Raw genomic sequence first — 17,059 nt, 5'->3', positions numbered from 1 at the left:
AAAGGAGGACATCGGTTACTTTATCTCGTTGCTTGTATATCCCCAATCTGCTTATACCTAGAAGCCTCACAGCAGAAATCCCTGAATCTCCCCATATGGTAATAAGATAAACAGCTGCTAAACTACAGCAATTGAGTAGGGAAGGAAAAAAAAAAAAAAAAGAAGAGGTACTTTTCTAATTAAAAGATGGAGAGGCTGCTAAAGCTTTTAGCCTGTTAGCACTGTTCCAGCCCACACAGATGGGGATAATACTGCTACCAGCCTCACACACAGTGTCATGGTTCAGGCTGGGCTGGCAACTAAACCCACGATAAAAGTGTCACCATCAAGCTTTCATTTTCAAATTTCCCAAGTCACCTTGAGGATGCGATTGTTGCAACACTTATTAGGGAATCCTCATAAAACTCAAAAATAACAATTCCCAGGTCTTGTGTGGAGCATTCCACCAACATCCCCAAGAAGTTAAGTACTATTTCACAGAGGCAGCACGGGCAGAATTTGGAGCTGTGCAGCAGCAGAATGGATTAGCCATGTCCTTGCTTGTCCTTAGGCAGTGAGCTCCATAATGCTCTGGTACTTAGGTAGCAGCGCTGGTGGCAGACATCCAGCCTCTGCTGTTTGGCAGCACAATGATGCAGAGCTGCTGGGGAAGGTAAATGCCACAAACACAATCCAAAGCTGCCACCTAGTGCTTGCTCTGCACCGCAGGCAGAGCAGGCTCAGCTAGGACGAGAAGCAACACAGGGCATTTCTAGTTCCCCAGGAAAAGACTGAGTAAAGAATTTTCCCTTTTGCCTGGGGCGAGCGAGAGAATTTGAGACATTAGAATTAGATTCAGGGACAATTATGGCAGACGTTTTGCTTTTTCATCCTTTTTAAGAATTACAGCACCGTAGTTCAAGCAGCTCTAATACAATAGAAATACTATACATATATTTAATACATATATCAAACAAGCAGCTCTAATAAAGCACCAGAGATGTGTGAGGAAAGCCTCACATCCGTTCTGTACAGAGAAGGCAAGTGACTGACTGCCAACACCTGGCTCAGCATGCCCACCTCTCACCACTGGCCTGAGGATCTTCACCAGTATCATACTGGGCTCCCTGTCATCTCCCAGACACAGCAGCTGCACAACTCACCTCTCCACGGGATCCTGACAGCAACAGAATGAACAAAGCCAGGCAATATACTCACAGAGAAACTCTGCACAGGATACGCTGGAGAGGAAGGTCAAGTCCTGCTTGAATGGGATGAGGAGCAACAGCTGAAGAGGAGGTAACAGGACATTGCAACCATTCTGTGTCCTGGCACAAGAAAACTTGGGCTAAGTGTTAACTCTCAAGCAAGACCCAATTCATTCTGGAGAAAGACAAGCTAATGCACACACTCCTGAATGAGAGATCTGTTTCAAAAAATTTATTGAAATGTAAAATATTTAATAGAAAACAATACTGGAGCCTCCTCAGAGAAGCTCACCACATAAAAAAGGGACCAGCAGGATGCACACAGACTGAGAAGGCCCTGCTCACCCATGGCTCCTGGCTCATGTAGACACCCACATTGTGCCACATCCAATATTATACCCCTAAGACATGTAAGTCCCAAATGGCCAGACCCAAAACGTGGTTAGAAATGGTGTGGATACTCCTGGCCTACAAAGACTTATACCTATGACCTGCAGTCTTAAAGAGAAAACCAAGAGCTCTCAGTCAGGTCAGACTGGCAGGTCTACACCACAGTAAAGGAAAATCATCACTAGGAAGTCTTTGGGGAAAAGAAAACCATCACAAAACACATCCCGTCCTCTCTATCACTCTGCACCAAGTTCAGGGGCACCAGACACAGCAACAAGCACTGTGAGACATGTCCCAGTCACACCTGCAGCTTCATGAAGGTCAGACATCATTTTTTCAGGCTGCTGCACTAAAAGGCTATTGTGCTTAAGTACTACCTAGTACTATTGTACTAAAAGGGCTCAGGAGGTATCCTAGGAATTAAAATGAAGGATTGTGGTGGTTTCTGAAACGTGGAATGAATGTTTGGGACAAGAACATGACAAAAAAAATAAAAATACTGAGAATTCAAAGCTGCCATGCTGAGACTTCAAGTGACTGCTTCTGGCCACGTGTGCTATCCCTCCAGATCCAGCAGCCTCTGTCGGGTTTCCAGAACGATCTCCTCCATCACCTCTGGTTTGAGAATGTCCTTGATCTGGAGTGGAAAGAGGAGTAACATTGGCACCAAAAAGCAACTACTATTATTGCACAATCCATGGGAACGAGGGTTCCTGACACACAACAATGAGCAGCACGTGAGTTTAGAGGGTTGTGATCAAATAAGACCATCACGGCAAAGGGTCCAAGGCAAAGCCAACTTTGCCAGAATTAGCAATTCTTAGAGAGACCATCAGAAATCAAAGGAGATACTACTGGCAACTCCTCATCTCTCCTGAAGGATACACACCAGTATTTGGGAAGGGGAGACATGACTTAAACAGCTAAGATCTGAATTGTCTCATTTCATTCACAGTGGCAGCCTGCTTGGCTAGATGGAGTGTTCTTTTGACCTATATTTCTGTTTATGAGTGTGTCAGTGATTGTGCTGGCAGAAATCACAGATAAAAGCTGTACAGCAACAAGTTAAACCAAGGGAGCCCTCCAGCAGTGCAGGGTGTGGATATAAACAGAAAACCGGACTCCGTACAATACATGACATTTGCTTTTTCATTTGTTCCTGAACTGCACCATAACCTCACACAATCCCAAATTCAACACTGTTTTCACAGGGACCACAGAGGGTCTATAATCCCAGCAAGGGCTACACAACATCTATCACAAAACAGACCTATTTCCCTACAGGGACAGTTGGGACTTTGCCAGAGGCAGAACCCTTGAAACCATCCCTGAAGATGTGTAATGCAATTTGGGATGCAGAAGGGGAGGAAGTTCATATTGTCACTTACTACAGGATGCTCTCGAAAGCCAAAAGGAAGCCCCACCACCCAACTCACTGACTTCAGCATCAGTTGCTGCTGCCTTTTCTTTCCCTCCCCACAGCATGGAACAAAGTAAACACCACCGGTTTCTGTACCTGATGAGGAAGTGATGCTTCATAGCAATACAGGATGCTGGTGTCAAAGAGCATCAACTGCTGAGTAACCAGAGCCACAATGCAGTTTCGGAGCCGTGAGATCACCTCCCGGTCAGACAAGGGAACCGGCTGCAGAAGGACAGAGGAAGAGATCAACACACAGGGAAATAATGCAAGCCTGCTGTAAAAAAGTGAACCTAATTCCAAATCTTTTAATATCTCAGGTTATTCATGTGTCTCTGACCATGTCAGACTAACACAACATCGTTGTTAGAAGGTTCATCGTCCCTGAACCCTCACCTCCAAGTTGGTGGTGAAGCCCCCTGCCTCTTCATCTTTCTGCTCTGCAGTTGGGTAGATCCAGATGAATCCATTGTTGCCGAGGATGATAGATGCTCCACAGGGCAAATCATGGAAGTGAGTCTTCTGGCGTTTCACAAGGGAGGGAGAGACCTGAACGAGCACACCCTGGCCAAGCTGAAGAGGAGACCACGAGACTCAGACCATGAGCCACCACAGAGAACAAAGTCACCGACAGGCACTCCACTCCTAGTCTAGGAACCAGTCAATTTTAACACCTTTTTCCTGTGAAACAGTGAATATAGAACCTGCCTGCCTCTGGGAGCGCTGGGAGGATTAGCTAAGGCCTGTGCAGTCCTTTGAAGATGAAGAATACTCTAAGTGCTTAGCACAAATGTTAATAATATCTTGATCGTAACTACACATCAACCATCCCTGCAGAAAAATGAGGAGCGAGAGGCCCAATTTAGCAGAACACTTTCCCTCTTAATCCAATCGCCGTCCTTCACCCTTTGTGCAATAAGCACACTTCCCTTTCATCTTTTAAGTGCTAATACCCTTGGTCTGGTAATCCCAAACTGCAGCCTACACTCCAACGGCCCCTTGGCTTATTCCAATGCACAAAACCAGAGATCAATGCCAACTGCGTAAAGCCTAAAATAGAGCCCCGGAGAGAGAAACAAGTCGCAGGGGCAACGGCCTGCAGAAGAGGAGCGATGAAGTTTGAGTCAGGTTTTTCTCCCCAGGGTTTAATTCCTGAGGCACTAGTAGGGGGAAACAGGACTCGCAGGCTCTAAGCGTGGACAAGGAGAAGAGAAGCTCAAAGGGCAACTCAAGGGCACTCCCTTGGCTTTGGGGAAACCACTCAGTGCTCCCACGCAGGAGTTAGGATTCCTCCTAATCAGCAGGAACGAGTTATAACGACACCCTGCTCTACTCCAGAGCTTTCTTCTTAAAAATCCCTCCAAATGGCCTTACACAAGTCAACTGGAGCAGAATTAGACCGAGACTGAGTGCTTTTGAGCAACTTACCTTCCCATATTTCAGACTCCGGGTGTGCAGCGACACAGCCCCATCAGAGAATACAGACTGCACCTCTGCCTGTCAAAGCTCAAAGGGCAACTCAAGGGCACTCCCTTGGCTTTGGGGAAACCACTCAGTGCTCCCACGCAGGAGTTAGGATTCCTCCTAATCAGCAGGAACGAGTTATAACGACACCCTGCTCTACTCCAGAGCTTTCTTCTTAAAAATCCCTCCAAATGGCCTTACACAAGTCAACTGGAGCAGAATTAGACCGAGACTGAGTGCTTTTGAGCAACTTACCTTCCCATATTTCAGACTCCGGGTGTGCAGCGACACAGCCCCATCAGAGAATACAGACTGCACCTCTGCCTGTCAGTGCCACTTAAGGAAACAAGGTCTGTAACACTGCCCAGTGCCACCAGCCACTGGTTGTCCCTGGCAGAGACTGGCCAAGGTCTGGCTGCTCTCCCCGTGCCCTCGGCTCTGCTGTCGCAGTGCCAGCAGTGGAAGGATACGCTGATGAGGTCCCCTTCCTGCAGGTAATCCCTCATCGCAAGCTCATCTTCTGCTGATCTCCTCCTCTGAAGGGCACAATGCAAGAAAAGCGTAGCTCAGAATGAGAAAACACCAATTAATATCTACATTGATGGATGGGGTGGGGGGGTGCTTAGGATATCGTGCCGTCATCTGTCACCAGAGGACAACCAGATAGAGCAGCACACCTTTACACCACCAAAGTGCTTATGTCCAAATAACACTGAGAATTAAAGATGTCAGAGGCACTACAGACCCACGCACAAAACCCAACGGTGCCCTTGTGCCAGCTGTGGGAAGGGCTCCAGAGCTTCCCAGCTTCTGCTGTGGAAGCTGAAGACGACGGGGCTCCCTCCAGCACTGCTCTGCGTGAGCTGCACTCACCAGCTCCCCACCGGGTAAGTTCATGGAGGACAGCAGCAAGACCGAATCTAGCCTGGAGTTGGTCTCCACTTTCCATCGCTTCTGCTGAACCTGGAGAAATAAAAAAAAGAAAGTATCTGTTGATATAGGCCCAAAAAATGAACAGAAGTCCAACCATTAACCCAGCACTGCCACGCTACCACTAAACCATGTCCCTCAGCACCACGTCTACCCATCTTTTAAATCTCTCCAGGGATGGCGACTCCACCACTTCCCTGGGCGGCCTCTTCCAAGGTTTGACAACCCTTTTGGTGAAGAAATGTTTCCTTATATCCATCCTAAACCTGCCCTGGCACAACTTGAGGCAGGTTCCTCTTGTCCTATCGCCTCTTACTTGGGAGAGGAGACCAACCTCCACCTCATACACCCTCCTTTCAGGTAGCTGTAGGGAGTCCCACCCAGCTTAGCCCCGATGTGCTGACAGTGCCTCCATGCCGGGACACCAACGTGCTTTTAGGAAGGACAAAACTGCTCCGGATCAGACCAGGACACGCCAGCCCGGTTGCCAGCCAGCAGGGCCAAGTGCCTCCATGCCGGGACACCAACGTGCTTTTAGGAAGGACAAAACTGCTCCAGATCAGACCAGGACACACCAGCCCGGTTGCCAGCCAGCTGGGCCACCTCCTCCTCCTCCTCCTCCTCCTCCATGAGTGTTACCTCCGTGATCCTCCCCACCACGATATCGCCGACCTCGCCGTTGTACCTGGCAGCGGGACAGAGAGCGCAGCCCGTCAAACGCCTCATCCTCCCCGCAGCACGGCCCAGCCCTCACCTGGCACAGATGGCGGCCTTCACCCTCCCCGCGCAGATGGCGGCCTCCCTGCGCGGCCGGGAGGTGGCCCGGGCTCACCTGGTCTTCAGCGCCTTGACACACACCAGCTTGTTCACCCTCTCCACGGCGCCGGCCACCGAGGCGATGAGCTTCTCCTCCTCCACGTAGGTGCCGTGGCCCCTGCGCAGAGAGGAGCCCGCCTGAGGAGACCCCGAAGCCGGCCCGGCCAACCCGCCCCTCCGCCTGCCCCTCCGCCGCTGCCCTCACCTCATGTAGCCCGTGTCCGTGGTGATTATGTCCCCCGGCGCCACCAGGTGCTTCTCGCCGCCCCGGGGCGCGCTCAGCCCCACCGCTTTGCGGGGCACCGGCAGCCGCATGGTGATGGCGGCCATCTTGAGTGTGGGCGGTGCAGCGCAGGCGGGCCCTTCCGCAGGCGCCTTCCGCCCGCCATCTTGGCTGCTGGCGAGAAGGCGCCTGAAGCGTGGGCGGTGCCATTTTGAGTGAGGGCGGGGGGGATGGGGGGGGAGGCTGCTGGGCGGCCATTTTGGTTTCTGGCAGGGAAGGAAGGCGTGGGCTTCACTGCGCTGGGATGGAAGGAGAGGGGCCATGTTTAGTGCGGGCAAGGCGCACCACGGGGGGAGGAAGGACACCAGGACGGCGCTCAAGTTTTGGCTTAAGCGTCTCCGAGGAATTTACCCCTTCCCCTGGCAAAGCTGTTCCAAATAATGCGTTTGTGTGGAATTTTTATTCATTTGATCCAAGCAGAAGTTAGGCTTTCGGAGCTGCTGAGAAAATACAGCAGAGAGTCCCTCGTCGCAAGCTCAGCCCCTGCTGATCTCTGAAATGTGCAACGCAAGCAGCTCAGAATGAGAAAACACCAATTAATATCTACATTGGGGAGGGCCTTAGGATGCCGTGCAAAACACAGTCTGGTCACCAAAGGAAAATCAGGTAAACTAGCCTGGAAAAAGTAGCCAGCGATGACCTTCAGCGAACGCTTTGCTTCCTCGGGACCAGAATCAAACGTTATTCTTTCGAGCAAGACCTGTAGCCCAGCACAGCTGAAATATGGCATTAATTGATGGAAGCTATCGAAGGATACCCACAGCTGTCACTTCAAATAGAGATTTGGCTTAAATGTCTCCAAGGGATGAGGAATTTACTCCTTACTCCTTTAGGTGAACACAGGGAGGGACCAGAGCAATAATACCAGACCCTTCCAGACCTATAAAAGGGCTTGTTTTCTCCAGAGCTGATATTTCCTCTTCCCAACTGCACTATTTCGTCCAAAAGATGATGCTGCATCCCTTTATTCACCTTGTACTACTCCAAATACTCATCCCAACCACTACATCCTTTCCCCTATCACAGAGCAAAATAAAGATCTCCAAACTACCCATCTTCTAAATGATAAATGTTCCAAGTAATTTTTATTTAGAATACAAGAGAGAGGTACAAATGTATTTACACTGTGTACATATACAATCAAATAATATATAATATCAAAGTTCTGTAAATAATGTTTACATAAATATTTACAAAGTTAAAGTGACAGTTGTTTGCTTTTTTTTCTTTTTCTGGAAGTAAAACACAGTTTGTGAGAAATTTATACATCTTAGACTTATAATTAATATTAGAATACCTTCTTTTAAGCTTTATGATACACAGCCCTCCTCTCGAGTTGTGGCAGGACTCCAGAGGGCGCTGAGACTTGTCCTTGGGGACAGAGCTGGTCCAGGGACGGGTTTTTTTTCTGTCCCCAGAGGCCAGGAGAAGCATCAGCCGAAATGTTCTCTCACGGCTGCGGGGAGCGATGATGGGGAGCGATGGGACCCCGCAAAACCTGCCCGTGGATGGACATTTCCAGCTGGCACATCGTGCTGGGGGTGTCCCCATAGCACATCGCCTGTCCCCTCTGCTCGTGGCATCGCTTGGGAGGTGTCGGGCAAACCCCACCAACACGGAGGAGGGCAGGAGAGGAGATTTGGGGGGGGGAAATGCAACCTCTTGCTAAATCATGGCTCCCGAGGAGGGAAACCTGTCCCTTGGATAGAGCCACCAGGGCCAAAGCTGCCCCTGGGGCAAACAGGCGTGAATGGGGTGGCCACAACAGGGCTGTGCCAGCCTCCCAACGGGGCATGTGTCTCTGCTGGGCGCCCGCTGGAGCAGGAGGAGGAGGGAGAGGAGCAATTTTGCTTTCCATCGAATTATCTGTAAAATTATCATGACTCCCCCAGGCCCAGCTTTTTGGCCAGCCCAGCCCTCCCCCGATGTGCTGCCAAATCCACACAGGAGGTCCTTCTGCATCCCCTCACCCCTCTCCCCCTGCCACCCCCAGCGACCGGGAGCTCCCTCCCTTAAACCGCATCTCCCCGGGGAGCTTCCCTCACGGTACAGCTTGTAGAGCTCGGGGGAGAAAAGGGGGGTCCCCTCTCTCACCAGACCCCAGGCAGAGGGTGGCACCCCAAAAATAAACCAGCACCCCCCACACACACACTTCAACACACAAAGCAGCCCCTTTCTGCCCACCATCCCCCAGCTCTGCCCAGGGCCAACACTCCCCCCCCCCTCAGCCCCGTCCATCCCCAGTTCATCGCGTGTCTCGGCGCCAGTCTTTGCTGTCCCAAAACCCGTCGGCGGGGCTTCTTCACAGCACCATGGTGGGGATGTGGTGGGCCAGGGAGGCGGGATGGGGCACAGGCAGGGCGGGCGAGTGAGCCTGCAGGGAGGCGTTGGGGGGCCGGTGGCGGGCGCTTTTCTGGTGGGCCCGCAGCCCGGCGAGCTGGGAGTAGGCACTTTGGCAAACCTGGCACTTGTAGGGCCGCTCGCCGGTGTGCAAGCGGACGTGGTTGCGGAGGGTGGAGGACTGGCTGAAGCGGCGGTTGCAGAAGCGGCAGACGAAGGGCTTGTCCAGGGTGTGGATGCGCATGTGGGAGCGCAGGTTGCTGCGGGAGTTGAAGCCGCGGTGGCAGATGACGCAGCGCATGCGGCCTGTCGTGCTGGCCCCCGTCTCCACCGCGTGGAAGTCCTCTGGGGACAACATGGGGACAGTTTTTCTGGTGGGCCCGCAGCCCGGCGAGCTGGGAGTAGGCACTTTGGCAAACCTGGCACTTGTAGGGCCGCTCGCCGGTGTGCAAGCGGACGTGGTTGCGGAGGGTGGAGGACTGGCTGAAGCGGCGGTTGCAGAAGCGGCAGACGAAGGGCTTGTCCAGGGTGTGGATGCGCATGTGGGAGCGCAGGTTGCTGCGGGAGTTGAAGCCGCGGTGGCAGATGACGCAGCGCATGCGGCCTGTCGTGCTGGCCCCCGTCTCCACCGCGTGGAAGTCCTCTGGGGACAACATGGGGACAGTCAGGCTCTGCCCCCCTGCCCAGCACAGCAGCTCACCCCTTCCCCAAGCCCCCTACGGTGCTGACTGCCCTAAACACCCACCCCCTGCCCCCCGTGCTGGCTTCTCTACCCCCAGAGGATGCCCATGAGCAGAGACCCCCCATCCCGGGCAGAGCAGGGTCACAGGCTGGGATTCGGGATGGGGCCAGAGCTAGGAACAGGCTTGCTCAAATTTAGGTGCGGGGAAACGTTCAGACCGACCTGTCTCCCCTACAGACTGACGCAAAAAGTGCTTTTCCCTCCCTGGGCTGCAAGTGGAGATGGAAGGGGAGCACAGGAACCCTCTGTCCTGGGCTCCAGCCCGAGCTCCTCAACAGCAGCAAGCTGTCCCTGCACCAATCCCAGCTTTTTCCCCTGCTCTGCTCGCTCGGAGGACCACAGACGGCAACCCCAAAAATGCCCGAGAGCTCTGCTGCCTGCCATGGTCGCGTTTGCCCCCCCAAATCCCCTCATCTGCCCTTTTCCACCGAGGAGCACCTCAGGGAACCACCAAGACAAGCAGAGAGTGAAAGGCTGGGGAGGCACTAACCTCCTGCAACAGTAATTTGAGGAAAAATCTGTTAAATGCGGAGTGGGGATGTAGGCAGCTGCATCCACCCAGTGTTTCACAGTGCATTGAGGCTGCCTTCCTCCCACTCACACGCCTGCTCTCCTCCTCCTCCTCCCTGCCTGGCTGCATCAGGCAGCGGCTGTTGGCCACCGCACCAGCAATAGCCGTGGGTGAACAGCCTGGAGGCAAGTCCCTGAATTCCTGGGGAACTGCTCAAGCTGTATGGATCTGTCTCATGGTCCCTGTGTTTGACCCCAGAAACTTGGGGGGTCTGACATATCCCCTGGGGTGTCCTTGCCCCGTGCCCACCCCATGGCCTCAGAGCTGGGGATGGGGTGAACGGAGAACAGGCAGGGATGCTGCACCCGGGGCTGTTTCTGATGTTACCTACCATGTTTGTTCTTCTTCTGCTCCTCTTCCAGCCCCGGCACACCCGGGATGCCCAGGAAGGTGTTGTGGGAGTTCCCGTACCAGACCAGCAGCTCTTGGTCCGGAGGAATCATCTAGAGAGAGAGACACAGACAGGGGTGTCAGGAGGGGGACAATGAATGGCTTCCCATACACTCTCACCTGGTTGTTTCAGACCTACCCTGGCCATACCCCATCTCCTGCCAGACCCTGCTGCCATCTGGGACCTGCCAGTGATCCCCAAAACCCCCTGAGAAGGCACAGCACAGCCCACACTGCGGCACTGGAGGTGATGGCACGGCTCAGAACCATCCACCAGTGGCACAAACCTGCAGCAGGGTCTCCCCCAGGCTGGGCCACAAACGAGGTGACAAGCAAATAAGCAGCTGCAGAGCACGCAGGTGGAGCTGAGGTTTCTGAACCTAGAGGTCCCTGCAGCTCTGGGAGACAAGGACATGGCAGCACACAGAGACACGGAGAAATAAGCCATTTGTGACCCCTGAACTGCAGAGAGGGACAAGTGACAGAGACCAAAGCAGGGAGCTGTGACATGGGGCTGCAGCTCGGTGCTCCTGCAGAGCGTTTTGGCTCCGGACGGAGCCATCAACACCCTCCCACTGTAGGACACAGGCATCATCTCCCACCCGACCCTGCTGGGGCTTATTTTAGCAGGTGGAAATGCAGATACACCAGCAAAGGGCTCAGGATCAGTGGGGAGAGCTCGTGGCTAGTGTACAGGAGAGCGTGGCTCAGGGCGTAAGATGCTGCGTCCATCCCACACCAAAGCCACAGTGCCTGCAACAGCCCAAGGAGATCTACAGGGCCAGGGAAGGGCTTTTCACCACCCACGCTCTTGCTTCCCTGAACTGATGGCATTTCTCCTTCCCCTGTTGTTCCCGTTAATGTTCCTGCTCTGCCAGGGCGGCCGGAGCGAGCAGCCAGGAAACGCCGTTAGAGCCTCCCCGTGTGAAGCAGCCATGGCCGGGGAGACAGATGCTCTCACACTGCTTTAGGCAATGCTAATAACAATATCATTTTATAAAAAAAAAAAATGCAGATTTTTCCTTTGCTCGTCCCTAATGTTAAGAACCTAAATTAGAAATTAAAAAGTCCCTTGTTTAGAGGGTGGTTTTCCGTACACGGAGTAGTCCAAGAAAAGCATCATCCATGTGAAAAAGGTCCTAAGTTAGATCACCCGAGTGCTGAAAATGTGCCGAATTTTAAACAGCTGAAAGCACTGGGAATTTGACTTTGTAAGTTTAAGTGTACGTCTGCAAAAAGACTTCACTGGGGCCACAGAGTAGGAATTTGGGAGGTGGGGGGAACCAATATAATTTTGCATCCCAAACTGCTGTTTCTTGGTGTCATTTTCTCTTAATGGAAAGTGAGTTATTTTTAATACAAGCAAATAGAATAAAATATCTCCAAAAGGATAAAACGCATTGTAAGTGTGCATACGTGTGTGCATGCACGTTTTATTCTGCTGGAGCTGGTGCATCTGTGCCAGCAGCAGGTGAGCACTCATGTGCATACACCCCAAAGCAATTTAAATTGCTCCCCTCTCCCCCCAAAAATCTCATGGTCTTCAGATCAAAGGCCAAAATTTGCTTCCCTCACTTTATTTTCCAGCAACAGCAACTTGGAATTGCTGAGGAAGAGGATGAGGGAAGACAAACTAGCAAGTAAAGGCAGGAACGGGCAAAGCATATGAAAAATATTAAAGGCAAATAGTGAAAAAAGGCAGAAAATTAGTCTGATTTTGTGGCTGGTGGGTGAGAAAGGCATCCTAAGAGATATTGCAGCAGAGGTGGGTGCAGAGTGACAGGGACGGGCAGCTCGAGGTGCCCGCCGGGGAGGGGACGCAGCGGGCACAGGAGAAGAGGCTCTGCAGGGGATGGAGGGTGATGGTGCCCACGGACGGACGTGTGAGAGAGGGAGCAGCTCTGATCACATCAGTGTTTGCAATATCCTGCCCACGACTGAGCTGTTCCAGCTGGGCTGGGGCTGACACTGAGCTCTCGGCCCAGGATTTGTGGTGAGGGAGGCAACAAGGCGGTGGGTAACAAGGGGGGGAGCTCACTCAGGTCCCAGATGCTGCGTCCGTGTGCCCGTGGCTCCGTGCTAGGGATTAATGAGAGAACCACAAAAGGAAAAACCTCTCTTGTTTCTCCTTTTCTTGTTGGATGTGCAAACAAACCCCAACGAGCTTGAGCAAGCCATGGGTTTCAGACTCTGTGTGTGTGTGAGCCCCTGAAAGATGCAGATCCTCGACCTGTAGTGCCCAGTTGCTACCCACCTCCTCACACACTCCATCCTTCCCTTCCTCACACGGAAAGCTCCAACCCCTTCTGCCCCTCACGGCATAGAAGGACCCACTCCAACCTGGTGGCAACAGGAGCAGGACACCCACCGGGTGCCTGCTGTGCCCGGGAAGCAGCCACAATGTGGGGATGTGGGCACCCCTCATCCCCACATTCACCTCCCCATCGCTTGGGGTTCATGACTCTCAACATTTCAGCTTTGCTGTTTGTGCCAAGGGATTTAAACTCATCCTGCTCTGGCACCTGCTCCTTCAGCCCCGGGAGCAAGCCCGCAGACTGACCGAGATGATACGAGGCCTCTACATGCACCTCCCCAAATATCAGCTCACCTGCCCCATCGTCTGTGGGTGTTTCTCACAAGGTGTGAGAAACACAGCTCTATTCCTAATTACACCACGGCTACCTGGAATTATTTTACGCCTGCATAATTTAAGAACAGTAATAAAGAGTAATGAAGCCGCTGTCACAACAGGCACAGCTGCCCACAAGAATGTCAGGTCTTAAAACGGGGTACAGCCGAAGCCTACGGAGGGGTGTCCAGGACAGGGAGAGCAGCCCAGCCACGCTCAGGGCTGTTGTGCTGGATGGGGACAGGCGGCAGAGCCCTGGGGAGGTACATGGCACCCTCCCGCAGCAGAAGAAAATGCCTTTTCTCTTCTTATCCACCCACTTGCCTTTCCCATCCCACTGCGGCAATCCCAAACCCAGCCCTGATGCTGGCGCAATGCAGGACGGGGCCGTGGTCCTGTTCCAGGGAGCATTTGAGCGTCTGCTCCTCCATAAACCAGCACAGGAGCCCCAGAGGGGTGTCCAGGACAGGGAGAGCAGCCCAGCCACGCTCAGGGCTGTTGTGCTGGATGGGGACAGGCGGCAGAGCCCTGGGGAGGTACATGGCACCCTCCCGCAGCAGAAGAAAATGCCTTTTCTCTTCTTATCCACCCACTTGCCTTTCCCATCCCACTGCGGCAATCCCAAACCCAGCCCTGATGCTGGCGCAATGCAGGACGGGGCCGTGGTCCTGTTCCAGGGAGCATTTGAGCGTCTGCTCCTCCATAAACCAGCACAGGAGCCCAGATGGATCTGGGGGGCTGCCTTTGCCCACAGAACCAGTGACCCCTCACACTCTTTCCCAGCTAAAACCCATTCCCAGCTGCGAGCAGCCCCAGGAGCCCACAGTCCTGAGCATGTGAGGCTCTGGACCCAATACTGGAGAGGGACTAGCTCTGGGCTGGGTGGAAGGGGAGATGTCCCCTCCTGCAATTCTAAGCTGAAGCAGCTGCTCAGGGACACCCCACTGAGCCCACCCTCCTCCACCTGCAACAGCATCGGGTTATGGGGACGAGGAGTGGTCCCCACTGTCACACCGCTGGCACTGCGTGACTTGTGAGCCCGCAGCATCAATGCTGCCAGGGAGCTGAGCACCAGCTTTCATCCCAGCACCTCCTCTGGGGAGCTGTGGGGTGAGGATGCTTCCAGCCTCACCCCCTGGGACATCCCGGGGACCCAGTGCCCGTCCCTGCTCCTCCACCAGGCACTTGGTACGGACGTGCCGGGATGAGCCGGGCAGGATGAGTCCCTTCCCTGCAGCTGCACCAGCCCCGCACCCTGCAGCTCCTGCCTGCCTCCCGCAGCCCCGCTCCTCTGCTCCATTTACAGCTGGAGACACTTGTGACCCCCCCCTTGATAAAAGCTGTATAGGATCAGGCACATCCTGCACTCAGTGCCTGGGTTTCACGGAAACCCCCCCAAAATCTTTCCTGCTACAGAGAAGCAGGTTCTACACAAAAATCCCATTTTTCAAGAGACCATCAAAGCCCCGCTCCTGCCCAAAGCCCCAGCTGGGTCAGGATTGCAGCTCGGGATTGACCAAAACAAGCTGGGGCAGTGTTTGCTCTCCCTCTGCTCAGCACACATCACCCCATGAGCCCACCAAAAGGGGACAGGGAAGAAAAGAGCCCTTTGCTGCTCCCTGAAGCCCGTGCAGCGGCCATTCTCCACGGTCCCACCCTCTGTCCCAGCGGGTCTGGGTGCTGGGGATGGCAAAACCACCCTGTGCTCCCACAGACACCCCAGAAACAGCCCAAAGAACAAGGTGAGGGGTCTGTGGGGAAGGGAGTCCCATCACCCTGCCTTCCTCCTGCGTCTGCCCTGCTGCCTCCCGGCCCCGCTTACCTCAATGGCCTTGTAGAAGATGCTGTTCCCGATCTGGACCACCTCCAGGTTCTGCTCCTGCTCATTCCGTGCACATTTGATGTAGGTCATCCAGCTGCGGTGGTCCTCCTGGCTGGCATCGATGAAGTACCGCACCGTGCCGTCCTCGTTGAAGACCTGGGAGGGGGAGAGAGGGGTTGGTAGCGACGCTGCCCACAACGGACCGAGCTCCTCCACCTCCTGCCTCTGGGATAAAGTCCCCAGCCAGGGACAAGCTCAAAGCCAGCACAGCCTCGGGGCTGAGACTCTGTCAGGAGCTACTGCCTGAAGCCAGGAGATGCCCAAACCCATCCTGCTCACGGTGCTGGACCCCACATCCACAGCGGGGCTGAGGAAGGGCACCCTGCTCTCACTGTGGGGGCACGGCTGGCCCCACCAGCCCATGCCCACCCGGATAACCCAGCTCCCTGCCTCAATTCCCCCCCCTTCCTGGCAGAACCCCACCAGCAGCTCGGTCCCAAAGGGGCTGTTGAACGTCCTGCAGCTGTCCCCAGGAGCTGGGACACCCAAGGCTGGAGGAGGAAGGTGCCTGCCAGCCCTGGCCCATGTGGGAAGGTGCTTTGCAGGATGAAAGGTGAGGCAGGTTTCTATTAGGCATAAAATTATAATAATAATAAAGAATAACTAATAATAATTGAGAAGTGTTAGTCTGACACTCAGTGAAACAAACAAAAAAAAAAAGAAAAAAAAAAAGAAAAGAGGAAAACTCTCTCTATGAGCAGGATATTAATTCCTGGCAGCTCAGATTCTCCCCCAAACCCCATGGCTCCTCTCAGGGGTAACTGCACTGGGGCTGGGACAAAGAAGGGGACACAGGACAGGGGTGTTTTCACCCACAGAGCCCGGCAGAGGCCAGCCAGGGCTTCCACCGTGACGGCGAAGGGCAGGGTGTGATCCCGCTGCGTGGGACACCAGGAACAGCATTTTGGGGCTCCTCCGAGAGCTGGCTGCACCCCGAGGGATGAAGAAGCCTTGCCCGTCTCCTGCCCCAAGCACCTCCTAAATCCACCTGCCCTGGAGGAAGCCAGATCTTTGGATGAAGGGGGGAAACTGAGGCACGGGGAGGCACCTGACGGCACACAAGCACAGGACAAAGCCCCCGGTCCCCGGCGCCCCATCCCTGCCTCTCCCCGGGCCAGCCGGGACTGGGGATACGGGGGGGTGGGGATCGTTACCTCCCACATGAGGTTGTTGTTCTTGCACAGGTCCACATGCTCCGGCGAGATGACCCTGCCGGTGAAGGGTCCCATCTCGGTGCCGGCCTTGATCCAGGTCTTGGAGAAGATGCCGAGCCCTTCCCCGGGGATGGAGCTCTGGGCGATGATCACTTCCGACGGCAGCACCAGACTGGAGAGCTTCTGCACCTCTGCGGGCGGCGGGACAGGGCTCGGAAACGGGGACCGACCCTCCGCCGTGTGTGTCCCCCCCCGACCCCGCCACCTCCCGCCCCACCGCTCCCCGGGCTGGCCGCGGGGAAGGACCGGGGTGCCCGGGGAAAAGGGGGGGACAGCGGGGACCCCCTGGCCCGGCCCCAGCCCAAAACCCCGGAGCTGAGCCTTTTAAACGCCCAACCGGGCTCCTACAAAGCGGTACAAGGTTCCCCCCGGGGCATTGAGGAGGTACCTGGGAAAAGCAGCCCGGGCTGGGCGAGGGAGCGGGGCTGAGAAAGGGGGTTAAATGGTGTCTATTTCGGCCCATCCAGCAATTTGTCATGCTGTTAAAGTGATCTGCATTCATTAAACTCAACTAGAAAGAAATTGCTAATTCTAAATTCATTAGTCCTTTAGGAATGCTGTAGCGGTACATTGTGCCTGAATGGCGCAAGGGCTTGTTTAAAAGGGCCCAGGAATTCCTCTTACAAAATGGGGAGATGAGATGGTTGACATATCGTGAATGGAAATGGAATTAGCCTTCATGGTAAATTAAGAGAGGAACAGAAATCCGAGAGGGGGAAAAGGGAGCCGGGACGCCCCGGCGATGCCGGGGCGAGAGAAAAGATATTGTCCCGGGCGGCTGAATGCGGGGCGGCCCCGGAC

At 54.2% G+C, this 17,059-nt stretch overlaps 2 protein-coding genes across 3 annotated transcripts in view; both read right to left on the bottom strand.

Moving 5' to 3' along the window:
- Positions 1–1,397: 1,397 nt before the first annotated feature.
- Positions 1,398–6,570, bottom strand: EXOSC2 (exosome component 2). Of its 2 annotated transcripts, none has more exons than XM_014942765.1 (9): positions 6,413–6,570; positions 6,224–6,325; positions 6,031–6,076; positions 5,335–5,424; positions 4,932–4,997; positions 4,717–4,785; positions 3,394–3,570; positions 3,094–3,222; positions 1,398–2,214 (listed from the first exon to the last, which is right to left on the bottom strand). In XM_014942765.1, exons 1-9 carry the CDS (start codon positions 6,535–6,537, stop codon positions 2,134–2,136), a joined length of 885 nt encoding a protein of 294 aa, XP_014798251.1. In that variant the 5' UTR covers positions 6,538–6,570; the 3' UTR covers positions 1,398–2,133. The 2 variants fall into 2 exon arrangements, with proteins under 2 accessions (XP_014798251.1, XP_014798252.1); XM_014942766.1 differs by lacking the exon at positions 4,717–4,785 and adding an exon at positions 4,426–4,494.
- Positions 6,571–8,484: 1,914 nt separating this feature from the next.
- Positions 8,485–17,059, bottom strand: part of PRDM12 (PR domain containing 12) — a 9,279-nt gene continuing 704 nt past the window's right edge. Inside the window, exons 2-6 of the mRNA XM_014942730.1 lie at positions 16,199–16,389; positions 14,985–15,140; positions 10,475–10,586; positions 9,205–9,473; positions 8,485–9,173 (exon numbers count right to left, since the gene is read on the bottom strand). Of these exons, the coding sequence (XP_014798216.1) occupies positions 8,793–9,173; positions 9,205–9,473; positions 10,475–10,586; positions 14,985–15,140; positions 16,199–16,389 (1,109 nt within the window). The 3' untranslated portion in view covers positions 8,485–8,792. The remainder of the gene's footprint in view (positions 9,174–9,204; positions 9,474–10,474; positions 10,587–14,984; positions 15,141–16,198; positions 16,390–17,059) is intronic.

This window comes from Calidris pugnax, unplaced genomic scaffold (assembly GCF_001431845.1).
Source record: "Calidris pugnax isolate Ruff unplaced genomic scaffold, ASM143184v1 scaffold102, whole genome shotgun sequence".
Classification (NCBI taxonomy): Eukaryota; Metazoa; Chordata; class Aves; order Charadriiformes; family Scolopacidae; genus Calidris; species Calidris pugnax.
The sequence above is the reverse complement of the archived record's forward strand: the minus strand, read 5'-3'. Positions and strand labels throughout refer to the sequence as shown.

Coding starts and splice junctions, on each gene's coding strand:
- EXOSC2 (XM_014942765.1), bottom strand. CDS start 6,537: ATGGCCGCCATCACCATGCGGCTGCCGGTGCCCCGCAAAGCGGTGGGG. Junction 4,998..5,334: donor ACTTACCCGGTGGGGAGCTG/GTGAGTGCAGCT, acceptor TGTGCCCTTCAG/AGGAGGAGATCAGCAGAAGA. Junction 3,223..3,393: donor GCTTCACCACCAACTTGGAG/GTGAGGGTTCAG, acceptor GTCCTTCTGCAG/CCGGTTCCCTTGTCTGACCG.